The sequence below is a fragment of the Mastomys coucha genome, unplaced genomic scaffold, assembly GCF_008632895.1.
Source record: "Mastomys coucha isolate ucsf_1 unplaced genomic scaffold, UCSF_Mcou_1 pScaffold5, whole genome shotgun sequence".
Lineage (NCBI taxonomy): Eukaryota > Metazoa > Chordata > Mammalia > Rodentia > Muridae > Mastomys > Mastomys coucha.
The window spans coordinates 69,616,882-69,633,059 of NW_022196911.1; the positions used below are offsets into that span (position 1 = coordinate 69,616,882).

The 16,178-nt window shown below is 37.4% G+C and overlaps 2 protein-coding genes across 2 annotated transcripts in view; one reads left to right on the top strand and one right to left on the bottom strand.

Annotated features, from left to right (window-relative positions):
- The window catches only part of LOC116077214 (olfactory receptor 1L4-like), a 61,224-nt gene that overhangs the window by 2,974 nt on the left and 42,072 nt on the right, over nucleotides 1-16,178 (bottom strand). Inside the window, exon 3 of the mRNA XM_031351592.1 lies at nucleotides 1,244-1,406. Within this exon, the coding sequence (XP_031207452.1) occupies nucleotides 1,265-1,406 (142 nt within the window). The 3' untranslated portion in view covers nucleotides 1,244-1,264. The remainder of the gene's footprint in view (nucleotides 1-1,243; nucleotides 1,407-16,178) is intronic.
- LOC116077218 (olfactory receptor 1468-like) lies at nucleotides 9,957-10,923 on the top strand. Its single transcript, XM_031351601.1, has one exon. It carries the CDS (start codon nucleotides 9,957-9,959, stop codon nucleotides 10,890-10,892), a length of 936 nt encoding a protein of 311 aa, XP_031207461.1. The 3' UTR covers nucleotides 10,893-10,923.

The window sequence follows — 16,178 nt, forward strand, 5'->3', positions numbered from 1 at the left end:
AAAAAAACAAGAAAAAACAAACAACCCAATCAAAAAATGGGATATAGAACTAAACTGAGAATTCAGAACTGAAGAATCTCAAAAGGCTGAGAAACACCTAAAGAAATGTTCAGTGTTCGCAGTGATCAGAGAAATGCACATCAAAGCGATCCTGAGATTCCACCTTACACTGATCAGAATGACTAAGATAAAAAACCTCAGGTGACAATACATCTTTGAGAGGATGTGGAGAAAGAGGAACACTCCTCCATTGCTGGTAGGACTGCAAACTGGTACAACCACTCTGGAAATCAATCTCGAGTTTCCTCATAAAATTGGAAATAGATCTACACGAAGACCCAGCAATACCACTCTTAGGAATATACCCTAAAGATACCCCTCCATTGCACAGGGGCACATGTTCCATTATGTTCATTGTGGCCTTATTTGTGATAGCCAGAAGCTGGAAACAACCCAGATGTCCCATGACAGAAGAATGGATACAGAAAATGCGTTCATTTACACAATGGAATACTACTCATCTATTAAGAATGAGGACATCCTGAGTTCTGCAGACAAGTGGATAGAACTAGAAAATATCATCCTGAGTGAGGTAACTTATACCCAAAAGGACATGGATGATATGTACTCACTAATAAGTGGATATTAGCTAAGTAAAAAAAGTACAGAATACCCAAGATACACTCCACTGTAGCCATCCACCGGCCATGGACTAACTGAGTTTACCTGAAAGAGGGGCTGTAAATGAAAAAGAGATGGGGGGCGAGGAAAGAATGAGGCCAGGACAAGTTTCTGATCAAGGCTCCAAGTTTAATATTCAGCACTGCATTTATATAGAGCCAGCCCACAGACCCAATCCCTTTTTTCAGCTGGATTATGTTGCAAACCAGGGTCATTGGGCAGTCTACTCTAAGTTCCTGTAGAAACTTGCTCATACAACCAAGGCAGGTGATTCCACCAAGGTCAATAAGGTTCACTGTGGTAAGCACTAAAGGTCTGCTCAGCCTGCTCAAGGCTGAGAAGGACACAATTCCCCCTTTTTGATTTTTAAAGATGAGCAGTATCAGTAGCTTGATGGGGGAAAAAGATTTACTTGTTTTCCATAATTTCATCTAAGGTCTAGGTGACTGTGCCTGTTTTAGGTCGGTGTCTATATTGCTCCTTCATACCCATCATGGAAATCAAACATAGCATTGATGTATGTCTCTGTCTTAGGTCAATAGGAGCTCAAGAACACTCTTACCTGTCTTTGACTACTGGCCTTCTATAGCACACTCTTTCTCATACAGACCAAAGCCATGAAGGACATATGAATGTGCACACAATGCATTTCTTCATAGTGATGAATAACTGCTATGGTGAATAGCTGATCTTGCTGAAAGTGATCTTGTATGAAGGCAACCAATCTGTTTAAGATACAAGGTCCAAAAGTTAAAAGTAACAAAATTATAATTAATGGTCCAAACAGTGTAGAAATTAAAGTTGCCTGTGGAAATGTCACAAGTATCTAATCCAGCTGCTAATTAGCAAAGATCAAACACAAGGTTTGGCCACCAGGTATATGGGGGTGACTTTGAAAATTGATAGAAAACCCTTGCTCTCCAGTTATGGTGGAGACTACACTCCAGGATAATTCAGCTGGCTGATAGGGATTTTGAGACTTCTTCATCATTGGTATCAATATCATTAGATGGCTCAGGATCTGTATCCACTTGACAGATCAATCTTTCAGGTAGCCATCAAGTTCCATTTTCTTTTTGTGAAAAAACACAGACAGAACCTCACCCCCATATTGAAACAGAGTCAGGACCATCCCATGTATTAGTTAGGGGGTCTCACCATTTAACCATGGCATATGAGCTGGAAGTGACTGGATGCCAGTGGTGATCTGCTGAAAATTGATCTTTAGCATCAGTTTGCAAAACAAAAATTAAAACAAGATAGATGCAAGGTGTGCTTTCAGGAACCTTGAGGCATATATCTCACCCTCTTTTGTTTTTAAAAGCCAATATTTCAGAGTGTGATGAGCACATTAAACAATTCCTTTTCCCATTTGGGTTATAAGGAATTCCAGTTTCATCATCAATACCAAATTCCTTACAAAAAAATATAAAGTTGTTTCCAGTATAAGCTGGCCCATTATCTGTCTTGATGAATTTAGGTAATGCCATATCATTGAATTCTTGCAAGCAATGATCAATTACATTTCTAGAAGCTTCTCCCATATGTAGAGAAGCAAAAAGGAATCCTGAACAAGTGTCAATACAAACATGCATATATTTCAATTTTCCAAATTCTGCATGATGAGCTAAATCCATTTGCCAAATGTGATTGGTCATAAGGCCTCATGTATTAACCCTTAAATGAAGTACCAGAGATAATGAAAGACAGGGCATTGTTTTACAATCATTCTAGCCTGTTCCTCATTGATTTTGTGTTGAAGCTTTAAGGTATGACTAGAGAGATGAAATTTATTATGATCATGTCTATCCAATGCAACAGCATCCAAAACTAAGGTTTCTCCTATTAAAGCTCTGTCAATGTGATCATTGCTAAAGGTCCAGGAAGATCAGAATGAGTTCATCTATGACCAATATAAAAGGCATTTTTTTTCATGTAACAATGATGTTTTGTAGTTGTGAAGATAGAGATCCGACTATTTGAATGAAATATACCACAAGTTTCCAATAGAGGAACAGACTGACCCATATATAGACTATTAGTAAAAATATTTAAAAATATCATTTATAGACTGAAAAACAGTACTGCTGTCAGTTCTGCTAGCTGGGCAGGGAGCCTAGGAGTCTGTATGACTACTTGTTGATTATTTATGAGCTATCCCACTCATCCTTTAGAGGAGCCATCAGTAAAAATTAAAAAAGAATTATATAGAGGCTGTAAAGATGTCATATTAGGAGATATAACCTTATGTACACTTAAAAATTTTATCAACCTATCTCGAGTGTAATAATTATGTTTAGTGCTTTGAATCCTATTTAAACAAGCAACAAATCCATACTGTGCTGCTTTAACCAAATATTCTGGTCTATATTAAAAGGCTGAATAATTATGTCTGGTTCTTTGCCAAAATAAATCAGTGTCTGTTTACTTCCAAGTATAATCATATGGGCTACTGCCTCATAATATGTCAGGATATTATGTTTAGGAGATATCCCTGAATGTATCCACATAAGAGGAGCTTTTTGCCACAATAATCCTATAGGTTTGTGGGCTGCATTAAAAATCAGCAAATGAAAAAGCAAAGAATAATCTATATAAGTAAAAAAATGTTTTTCAATAGCTCTTCCAACTTGTTGTAAGGAAAGCAATCCTTCTGAGGTTAAAGATTGAAGGGAGGCACTTCTGGTCTGCCATCTGCACCTGCAAGCTGAGGCTACTCCACAGCCCACTGTGCATGAGTCCTGCCAAGAGAGACCTGTTCTCCCCAAGAGTGCATTCACTCCCAGGATTGGAGGCGAGATAGTCATTTTCTCTCCAATAACTGTCTGGAAGGACTGGCCAGGAGCGCATAGAACAGAGGAACAGTGGAGGAGCTGGGTCAGCATCCTTCAGGATGCCATCTGCACCCAGAGCTTGGACAATTCCAGAGCCCTATATACACAAGTTCTGCCAGAAGAGAGCTGGTCTCCCAGGAGTGCTGACACAGGCTTGCAGACAAAGAGGAAGAACAAGATCCAGTCAGAGACAGCTAGAACACCTAACACCAGAGATAACCAGATGGCAAAAGGCAAATACAATAATCTTACCAACAGAAACCAAGACTAACTGGTATCATCAGAACCCAGTTCTCCCAACATAGCAAGTCCTGTATACCCCAACACACCATAAAAGCAAGATGTGGATTTAAAATCACATCTCATGATGCTGAGAGAGGATTTTTAAAAGGATATAAATAACTTCATTAAAGAAATACAGGAGAACACAGCTAAACCGCTAGAAGCCCTTAAAGGGGAAACAACAACAACAACAACAACAATAAAAACAAGAAAATCCCTTAAAGGATTACAGAAAAATACAACAAAACAAGTGAAAGAATTGAACAAAAATATCCAGGATCTAAAAATTGAAGAAAAACAATAAAGAAATTATGAAGGGAGACAAGTCTGGGGATATAAAACCTAGGAAAGAGATCAGGAGCCATAGACATAAGCATCACCAAAAGAATCAAGAAATAGAAAAGAGAATCTCAGGCACAGAAGATATCATAGAAAACATTGACACAACAATCAAAGAAAATGCAAAATGCAAAAAGATCCTAACCCAAAACATCCTGGAAAGCCAGGACAAAATGAGAAGACCAAACCTAAAGATAATAGATATAGACAAGAGTGAAGATTTCCAACTTAAAGGGCCTGTAAATATCTTCAACAAAACCATAGAAGAAACCTTCCCTAACCTGAAGAAAGAGATGCCCATGAATATACAAGAAGCCTATAGAACTCCAAATAGTTTGGACCAGAAAAGGAATTACTCCCATCACATAATAATCAAAACTCCAAATGCGAAAAAAAAAGAATATTAAAAGCAGTAAAGGAAAAATGTCAAGTAACATATAAAGGCAGACCTACCAGAATCAAACCAAACTTCTCATCCGAGACTATGAAAGCCAGAAGATCATGGGCAGATGTCAAACAGACCCAAAGAGAACACAAATGCCAGCCTAGGCTACTATACCTAGCAAAATTCTCAATAACCATAGATGGAGAAACCAAGATATTACATGACAAAACCAAATTATACAATATCTCTCTACAAATCCAGCCCTTCAAAGGATAATAAATGGAAAACTAAAACACAAGGAGGAAAACTACACCCTAGAGAAATCAAGAAAATTATCTTTTAACAAACCAAAAAGAAGATAGCAAAACAAAAAACAAAAACCAAAACTCTAACAGGGAGCAACAATCTCTTTTGCATAATGTCTCTTAATATCAATGGACACAATTCCCCAATAAAAAGACATAGACTAACAGACTAGATACAAAAACAGGACCCAAGAATTTGCTGCATACAGGAAACCCACATCAGTGACAAAGACAGATAATACCTCAGAGTAAAAGGCTAGAAAACAATTCTCCAAGAAAATGGTTCCAAGAAACAAGCTGAGTAGCCATTCTAATATCAAATAAAATCGACTTTCAACCTAAAGTTATCAAAAAAGATAAGGATGGACAGTTCATACTCATCAAAGGAAAAGTCTATGAAGAAGAATTCTCTATTCTGAACCTCTATGCTCCTAATGCAAGGGCATCCATAATCATAAAAGAAACTTTACAAAGCATGCATTATACCACATACCATAATACTGGGAGACTTCAACACCCCAATCTCAGCAAGAGAAAGGTCATGGAAACAGAAACTAAGGGAGACACAGTAAAACTAACAGAAGTTATGAATCAAATGAATTTAACAGATATCTATAGAACATTTTATCCTAAAACAAAAGAATATACTTTCTTGTCAGCACCTCATGGTACCTTCTCCAAAACTGACCATATAATCAGCCACAAATCAGGCCTCAAAAGATACAAGAAGACTGAAATAATTCCTTGCATCCTATCAGATCACCATGAACTAAGGCTGCTCCTCAATAACAACATAAGCAATAGAAAGCCCACATACACATAGAAGCTTAACAACACTCTACTCAATTATAACTGGTCAAGGAAGAAATAAAGAGAGAAATTAAAGACTTTTTAGAGTTTAATGAAAATTAACCCACAACATACCCAAACTTATGAAACACAATGAAAGCACTCCTAAGAGGAAAACTCATAGCTCTGAATGCCTCCAAAAAGAAACTGGAGAGAGCATACACTAGTAGCTTGACAGCACATATGAAAGCTGTAGAACAAAATGAAACAAATACAGGGCTGAATTCAACCAAGTGGAAACAGAAAGAACTATACAAAGAATCAACCAAAGAAAGAGCTGGTTCTTTCAGAAAATCAACAAAATAGATAAAACCTTGGAATTCAAGGCCCATAACTAACATAGTAAAAGCAATATATAGCAAACTGATAGCCAACATCAAACTAAATGGAGAGAAACTTTAAGCAATCCCACTAAAATCAGGAACTAGACAAGGCTGACCACTATCTGCCTACCTATTCACAACAATAAAAAACAAAAACAAAAACAAAAAACCTTCTGGTGGAATCCCCATCCCTGACCTCAAGCTGTACTACAGATCAATTGTGATAAAAAATAAAATAAAAAAAAAGAAAGAAAACTGCACGGTGTTGGTACAGTGACAGGCAGATAGATCAATGATTTGAAGGAATTATTTTTCTTATCTATTGACATATATAGAAAATTGGCTCATATACAGCTGATACTTGTTAGTAGCATGTGTATCTCTCCTAGGTCTTGTTTACAGCATGTTAGATTGTATAAAGAGTGGGTAATCTGGGATTCATCCCAAAAGCATGTGGTTCTCATAGTATGCTTCCACAAAATTTGAAGGATTCTAGGTTGAGTTATCATACTTTTAATATATTTTAAATCATGCAGAGTATTGTTCCTAAGTACTTTAGGAATCTTCCAATTGTACCTTTAACTTTCCATAAAATATGTTCTAGGCATGAAAGATACCTGTCAACTCCCAATGGAACCAATGACTACCCATCCACCTATGAGTTCCATGCTGTACCACCTTCCCGTAAACAGAGCCAGATGTCATCAGAAGGAGATCACTCACAGTTGCAGGACTCTTAATTGTTCCAGAATGTTTCTAGCTAATTAATGTGTCTTTAATGAGTTATTCTAGGGTCTGGACCCCAGAGAGTAAGTTCCCTCTGGCTCAGGACTGAGTATAGTAAAAAACATGAGCAGGTATAATACACAGATTTTGAACATAGAGTCATTACTTCACAGATCTGCAATTAATGTGAGAACAGGTTCTCAGGCTGGGGTCTCAGAGTTGAATGAAAACATCCTAGGTGAGCTTCAAGGATGGTCTTGTTTTCCCAGATTGTATGATAGTCTTCAGTGTGGAGTTTTAGATTAGATATTTCTCTATTCAATACCTCTCTGTCTCCTACCTTCTACAAGCATGTTAACTACTGTTTTCCAGATATATTTTGATGATAATATTCATTTATATCACTACACATTATATCCTTACCAACCACTATCACTTCAGTGTAACAATAGCTCTCTAATCGACACCGGTTTTAATGTAGTACTTCTTAAATTTTTTAATTTTAACATTATCTGAAGAAATTTCAAAAGCATGGACTGATTTCATATTATTCTATTATTCTGAAGAAACTAATGACCTGTAAATTTTATATTAGAAGTGGATCTTCAATTTTTCTAAAGAAACTTATAATCTGTCCGTTAAAAGGTGGCTAAGTCCATTTAAAATAACAATGACTTTGTTGTTTGGGTATGAATTAAAAATTAATATTTTAATCAAAGAGTAACATCAACATTTTAATAAATATACTGGTGAGTTTTCACTCACATTGAATTTTCAGACACTGTCTTAGATGATTCTCAGGTTACTGCAAACAGGGAACTTGGATTCCCATGGCTCTGGGAAACAGGACGCTATTTACTTCGTGCAGCATTTGCACATCAACTTTCTCATCTGTGATTCCTAGTCACACAACACCAGAAATGCTATCTTTTAGTTGTACAGGAAGCAAATTTCTAACAGACTCTGTCTGAGTTTTCAGTACACAATTTTCCTTCCCTTAATGCCCTTAACATTGGCAGATAACGGTGAAATATAAAATTTGTTAAGATGAATTAAGCATTTTAAGAGGGAGATGTAAGCATACAGTCTTCCTGCAAAACTTTGTGGTTTGTTTGTTTTTTGTCAGTTTCAATCTATCATGGGTTTTACTGAATTTGGAATATTTCAGAAATTCAAAATAGTCATATTATATTCACATATAAGTGTACATAAAGGTGGAAATTGATTGTAAGACAGAGAAAGTATGATTAAGGTCAACTTTATATAAATCAGATCTCTAGATTTGAACTGGACAATCTGAAAACTGAATGTAGACTGTTATCCAGGACAGACATAGAAACTGTGGTCTTGAAACTAAAGGTACTCAGCAGTCAGAGTGTTCTCTTCCTTGGGAGATTGCTGATTCTTCATCAGATTTTTCATCAATGTCTTCAGTTGTGTGTATAAGGCCATCACATTATGCCAGGTAATTTGACTTACTCAAAGTGCACTGTGGTAAATGTAAACAAAATTGCACAATGTGTACAATACTAATAGAATGACCAAGCAGAGTTAGCATATAACATTAATGAGAACTTTGGGCATGCATATTGTAGAGAGAGGTCACACAAGGCTAGCATGGAAATATTCCCACACTTAACCAAAATTGCCACTATATTTTTTTCTTAGCATACTGATATCAATGACATCACATGAAATGAAGTATAAAGATATATAGACTATCATTTGATTTGGAAACATGAGTAAGTCTCAAATATAAAGCTCTTTGAATTGTCCCTGTGTGCAAATTAAAATGGAAAGTCAAAACCAGGGGTAATGGACTAACCTGAGAAATTCTAGTTAAGGAAGACTTAACAGTGGAAGAGATTCTAATTTCATAGAGCATTGGTATCTTTGAAAAAACATTTTCTACTGCAAAATGGAGCTAACAATATTAATAATATATTGGGTAAATGAAGTCAACAAGCAGGATGTCCCTGTTGCAGGTCAGAGGCAGTCATGCCTTTCCAGAGTGGAGTTTACAATCTGTTATAAGAAGTCAGTTATAAGAAGCTAAATGAAGCATTGGGTGCTGTAGGATGAGTACCAGACACAGTGGGGAAAAGCTAGTAGTTCTCATCTACTCTACACAGACTTGGGAGATTTAGCTTAGAAAGCCAGAGATACTGAAGTACAAATGGTAATCCAGGAGAGTGGGAGCAAATAGAAGAAATTTTCATTCAGGTGGAACATCAAGTGTAAAAGACAGAGCACTGTAAAACATATCCTACAGTCCAGCATAGCTGGAGAATATAATACAGAGTATTTGTATGACCAAATGTAACCGTGGATATAGAGAAACTTAGGGACATCAATGTGAAGTATATTCCTGAAGGAAATTTATATTTTATCATCTAAGCACTGAGAATCCAACAAACAATTGATTAGAAAGGAAGGATCATTTAATTTTTCACTTTACATGTAAAGAGAAAAAAAAACTCCTTTAGGAGTGTATGGGAGTTAAGAATTGGAGACTAAATTGAGACATGGATTTAGTAATTAGGATAAAGTATATGAATTTCAGTATCTATAGCATTTATTAACAGAGTATAAATAGTGAAAGTAATGAATAAATGAAATAAAACTTTCAGATTTCAGCTTGGATCACAGATTCCTTTGAGTGATATGAAAGAGTGAAGAAGGATGGGAAAGAGTAGGAAGAGGCTAAATGTGGGAGTTTTGTTTGGAATCTGCTGTGTTTACAAGGTCTGAAGCACATTCTAGGGAAAATTCATTCATCCTTACAAATCAGAGTTCTGAGGATAAGGTAGAAAGAAATTCAACCTGAGTCTTAACTTACAATGCAAGCCATTCAACTGCATGAAGTTCTCATTGCTGAAGATTTATAATCATAAAATAAGACAATCTTCACTGGGGCCTCAGGAACATTAAGATGCAAGAAACTGACAGAGGTGAACCAAGTCATGATCACTGAGGTCACATAACCAGCTCAGAAATAAGAGAAAAGCCAATACATTTTGTATTTCAGATAAGAGTAGAATTTAAAGGATGAAATACTGAAACACATTTAAGAAACCAAAGAATTTATTGTTATAGAAATTCAAGCTCCTTGTAATACAGAGAAAATGTGATGAATAGATTATTGTAAAGCCATTGTCTTACATACGTGTTCATTTTTATTATATATTTACAGGTAGAATATACAGTTACAGGTATTACAGGAAGATAGATCATGCCTGGAAACAACCAAACTGTAATCTCTCAGTTCCTCCTCCTGGGCTTGACCATTGCTCCTGAGCAACAGCACCTGTTCTTTGCCCTGTTCCTGGCCATGTACCTCACCACCATCCTGGGGAACCTCATCATCATCATCCTCATCCTTCTGGACTCACATCTCCACACACCCATGTACTTGTTTCTCAGCAACTTGTCCTTCACTGATCTCTGTTTTTCCTCTGTTACAATGCCCAAGCTGCTGCAAAACATGCAGAGCCAAGTACCATCTATTCCCTATGCAGGTTGCCTGGCACAAATGTATTTCTTTGTGTTTTTTGGTGATGTTGAGAGTTTACTACTTGTTGCCATGGCCTATGACCGTTATGTGGCCATCTGCTTTCCTCTTCATTATACCAGCATCATGAGCCCCAAGCTCTGTGTGAGCCTAGTGCTGCTATCCTGGTCACTGACAACATTGTATGCCATGTTGCACACTTTGCTCTTAACTAGATTGTCTTTCTGTGATAACAATGTGATCCCCCATTTTTTCTGTGATCTGTCTGCTCTCCTGAAGCTGGCCTGCTCTGATATTCACATTAATGAGTTGGTGGTATTAATCATAGGAGGGCTTGTTGTTATACTTCCATTTCTACTCATCATATTGTCTTATGCATGCATCGTATTCTCCATCCTCAAGGTCCCTTCAGCTCGAGGTATCCACAAAGTCTTCTCCACTTGTGGCTCCCACCTGTCTGTGGTGTCACTGTTCTATGGGACAGTCATTGGTCTGTACTTATGTCCATCTGCTAGTAACTCTACTGTGAAGGATACTGTCATGTCCCTAATGTACACAGTGGTGACTCCAATGCTGAACCCCTTCATCTACAGCCTGAGGAACAGAGATATGAAGGGAGCCCTAAAAAGAGTGATTCAAAAGAAAACTCTCTTCTAACTATGGTAACTACATTTCAGATGTTTTTATAAAGTAATCAAGTAGTATAAAAACACTAGACTCCAAGAGTGGATGCAGTTGTTGCTGCTCTTCCTGCTGCTGCAGGTGCCAATGCTGGTGGTGCTGCTGCTCCTCCTGCTGCGGGTTCCAAGGCTGCTGGTGCTGCTGCTATTGCTCTTTTTCCTGTTGTTGCTACTTGCTGCTTGTTGCTTGCTGGTTTCTGGTTGCTTGTTGCTGGTTTCTGGTCTGTGATTGAACATATCCTATAACAAATATCTAAATTGTCCCAGGGAACTTAATGCCCCTTAATTAGCAGTAAGAAGTCTAGCAAAATCAATGCCCTCTTTTCTCTTTAACCTTCGTTCTCTACCTAGTGTTGTAGGGTTATAAGTGAGAAGGGCAGAGATGAAATGTATAAATAGGAATTGATAGTCAAAAATCTGGCCACAAGAACTGTTATGCTATATCTTTCTCAATGGCATCTCTATTCCATACATCATTGAAATATGTCCTGGGATCTTATCATTGTATTAGGAACATTTTGGGGGTTGTTGTGTCATTTTTTAAATATGCTTCCAGACCCCTCCTCCCCCCACCTTTAATGTTAATCTATGTTCTGTTACATGGTCATTAGAATTATATAATTTTATTTTTATCTTATAGAGGCTAAAAATGAGAGATTTGTTCAAGTCTCAGAAAATACTCTTAACTCTTTAACTGTGTTGAGACTATTAAAGCCATTTGGATTAAGTGCACTGTGCTTTATGATATGGCCATGAGCCTATGGTGGCAGAGGAACTGAATGTGGTCATTTTAATAAAAATGTCCTCTGAAGACTCAGTGTTTGACTACTTGGTACCCAGTTGGTAGCAGTGTTTCACAAAAACAGTCTTGCCAGTGAAAGTATCACTGGTGTCAGGCTGGAGCATTTAAAGCCTTATCTGATTTCTAGTTCCTCACTCTGATTCCTGCTTCTTGTTAAAGACATAAGATCAATAAAGAAAACTAAAATCAATGAAAATACTGAGAACGAGAGATCCTGGGGTGCCTAGTTCCAACTGATAGATACATCTACAACACAGCTACTGCACCTAAGGCACTAGGATAATCACAGAAGAAAAGATAGAGAAATTATAAGATCCAAAGGAACAGGAAATGAGATTATGTCTGTTATAAATTTCAGAGAAGCTACAGCTATAGAATCTTATCAACATGACACAAACAATGACAACAGACATGCTAACATGGGAGAGGAAAATCTCTTGTGTCCTTAATGGTATAAAAATAACCATAGGTAGGTAAGGAATAGTGAGAGTGGGTAATAAAATAGTCTTCCCCAGGGAATATGCCCCCCCACTGGTATTAAAACCAAATACTCAGCCCTAAAATTATGTACATAGAAATATATAGATTTATCAGTGTGTGTGTGTATATATATATACATATATAAACATATTTAACAATTAAAAATAAGGAACACATCTCAGAGAGGAATAGGGGTTGCATTAGAGTATTTGAATGAAGTAAAGAGGAAATAATATGGAGTTTTATTTTAGTTTCAACGAAGAACAATTACCAAAAATGAATATGAATGTTTCTCTAAGTTAAAAACAATATTATAATATGCTGCAGCTAAGTATCATTCCTTGTGAGTAAACATGTTCAAAATGATTTAAGTTAACATACAACTGATGCATCTACACCTCTATACTCATTATACGAGTGACAAAAGTCAAGGTATTGGATCAGTCTGTATGTTATAACTCAAAGAAAACATGAATTTGCTGCACAAGCCTAAAGTAGAATAATAAAATTCAATAAATATACTGACAGAAGAAAATTCAAATAGAAATAACACTGAAAATGAGCAAGTCAGTCAGTCAAATAACATCTTCAATAAAAGGCTCACCAACAGAGTAGGAAATGTGGGAAATGGAGTGTCAGGACTGGAATACAATGTAGAGGATGTGAACTGCTTAATAAATGGCAGTTGAGAATTTTAAATGAGTAAAGCATGGAAGAAATCTAGGACACCAGGAAAGAACAAACTTTGAGCTATGGGAAAAGAAGAATGAGAAGAATGCATGCAAAATACATAGAGTATACTTTGAGTGGATCATGAAATAAACATTTTTCAGACATGGAGAAATATATGCCCATCCATGCACAAGAGGCCTGCAGAATCCCAAAGACTCAGAACCAGAAAGGAAACATGCTGTGACATAGTAACAGTTAAAATATTAAAAACACAGAACAAAAGATCAAGTGACTTGGGAAAACTATCCCATAAGAATTACACCTGTTTATTGGACAGAGACAACTAAAGACATAAGGTTCTGGAAAGATGTGTTTCAAGTTCTGGGAGAGCACAGCTTTCAGCTCATATTATTATACCCATCAAAACTATCTGTGAAAATTGAAAGAGAAATGAAAAGTTTCCATTATGAAAACAGCATATTGATTTTTGTGGCCATTAAGCCAGCTCTACTAGAAGGATAACCTCAAATTGAAGAGAAGAGTCAACACAACAGAGTGGCTGCCAAAAGTCATTAAAAATTCATTATAATTAATCTAAAAGAGATGTAAGATAACAAAAAATAAACAAAATGACTAGTTCTGAGGAAAATATTTTCTAATAACTGCATATTAATGCTAATTCCCCCAACAAAATGACATAGTTCAGCAGTATTAGGAAACAGAAGCTACTTTATGCTCTCTCCAACAAGCATACTTGACCACCAAAGACAGATTACACTGTAGATTAATAGATGGAAAAATGTCCTCCAACCTCCTCAACTATCCCTCTACACAGTCCAATCCATACCTTATTTTTCTCTATATATTTAGAAAGCAAACAGGCAAAAAATAAACAGTACAAGAATCATATAAACATGCAAGGATACATGCACCCACACACATACATAAAACTCATAAAATTACAAAATCAGTAACTATAATATATAAGCAAAAGACCACTAATATAAAACATGAACAGACAATTATGAGATTAATTTAAAAAAACTTCCAAAAATACCGTTGAGTATATTTTGATATGGGCATAAAGTCTGCCCTTAAGTGTGGTTTGTATACACAGTAAAACTCCACTAGAGAAAGAGAATTTTCCTGTGAGAATGATAATCAATTGCAGATAGCTTCTGAGTTAGGAATGGGAAATCATGTCTGCTTCATCTTCTCAACTCTGGGACTGCTATCTGATTTGACTTTTGTAGGCCTTAGGCAGGCCACCCCAGTCACTAGGAGTTCACATGTGCATCTGTCCTGTTGTGTCTAAAAGGCACTGCAACCTTGGTGTCTCTCATTCCTACATTCTTTCTGCCTCCTCTTTAGCATAGTTCCATGAATGCTAAGAACAGAACTTTAATGGAGGCACACATTTAGGACTGAATGTTGGAAGGCAGGTCAATCTCTGTACATTGTACAGTTGTGGGTCTCCACATTTGTTTCCATATACTGCATAAGGAAGCTTCTCTGACAAAGCTGAGCAAAACATTGATGTATTGGTATAGCAGAATTTAGTTACAAGTCATTACATGGCTACATTTCATTAGTAGAGCAATAGTATTTTATTTTCTCCTAGGTCCATGGCATATGTAGTCCTAGTTTCTTAGTCATCTGATCAGTGTCAGACTTAGATTGCATTTTATTGAATGAGCCTTAAATTCAATAAGATAGTGGCTTGTTGCGCATACAAGAGTTATGTTACTATTGTAATACAATATCATGTAGGCACATCACCACTGTAAATCAAGAGGAATATAGCTAGGTTGGTTCTTACTTTTCTCCTCTATTATTATGCAGAGTATTTTCTAGTAGCATGAGCATATTCAATGGGCAGAGACTCAAGTTAGTTACCAGCTTGATTCCCATATTTAATGAGCTATTTGGGTATTTTTGGAAATAGGATATTACCATAAGTTTGTAGAGAAGTTTCCAGTGTCCTGAATATATCTATCTATTCATGTCATTGGCTAAAGTTGCACCATTGAGTTGCACAAACAACCCAGGCTATTGCCAAAGCTATTGGTTACTATTTAAAACTGGTGCTACATACTTAAATTCTTCCAGTTACAAGGGAAAAATCCAAGAAAAGAACTCCAGTCCATCTCTCTTGCTGTCTAAAATGATTCTATCAAGATAGACAACAGAACTTAGTATTTATATGTGTGTTAGGGAAATCTCCTATGACACATTTCTCTGTGATCCAGAGAAGTACCAGTTGATGAGAACCAAGTGCAAGGAACAGGCACTGGAAGCAGGAGTTACAAATGTCATCTATGGTTATGTGCACAAAGATAGGTGTTATGATGGTGAGATATGCCATTGAGGTTTGCCTAGAAAGGTAAGGACTCGGGAGGACACATCTGTCCCAACACCAGGAATAACCGTGACCAGGGGGACTAGGCACACAGGAACTCCGCCAGCCCAGTGGCTCAGGTTCCTTCCTGTTCTACAACACCCAGAGAAAGCCTCACTCCCATGCGCTCTAACATGCCCAGGATCAGAGGTGAGGAGGACACAATATCTGTCCCAACACTGGGAGTAACTGGGACCAATGGGACCAGGCACACAGGAACTCCACCAACCCAGAAGCTCAGGTTACTTCCAGTCCCACAACACTCAGAAGAAGCTCCACTCCCAGGTGCTCAAACACTCCCAGGATCGGAGGTGAGGAGGACATAACATCTGTCCCAACACCGGGAGTAACTGGGACCAGCAGGACGCAGGCACATAGGAACTCTGCCAGCCCAGTGGCTCATGTTGCTTCCAATCTATCTGGGCCAGCCAGTGCCCTGAGCAGACCTTGGGTGCAAACTGAGCTGTCATTCCCAAAACACCCAGAGGAACCTCCACTCCCAAGTGTTCTAACAAGCCCAGGGTCACAGGATCATAGAATGACAGGATCACAGAGACAGCTTGACTCTGAGGAGTTCTGATACAATCAGGATCACAGGAAGGACAGGCTCCAGTCAGATTTAGCAAGAGCAGGTAGCAGTACAGATAACCACATGATACAGAGCAAGCATAAGAATATATGCAACACAAACCAAGATTACAGAATCCAGTTCTTCCACCATTGAAAGTCCTGGACCCACCATCACACCGGAAAAGCAAGATTCAGATATAAAATCACTTCACATGATGATGATACAGGACTTTAAGAAAGACATAAATAGCACCCTCAAAGAAACACAGGAGCACACAGGTAAACAGCTAGAAGCCTTTCAAGAGGAAACACAAAAATCCCTTAAAGAACTACAGGAAAAC

What these genes read in the sequence shown, in the direction of transcription:
- LOC116077218 (XM_031351601.1), top strand. Translation starts at nt 9,957, where the DNA reads ATGCCTGGAAACAACCAAACTGTAATCTCTCAGTTCCTCCTCCTGGGC.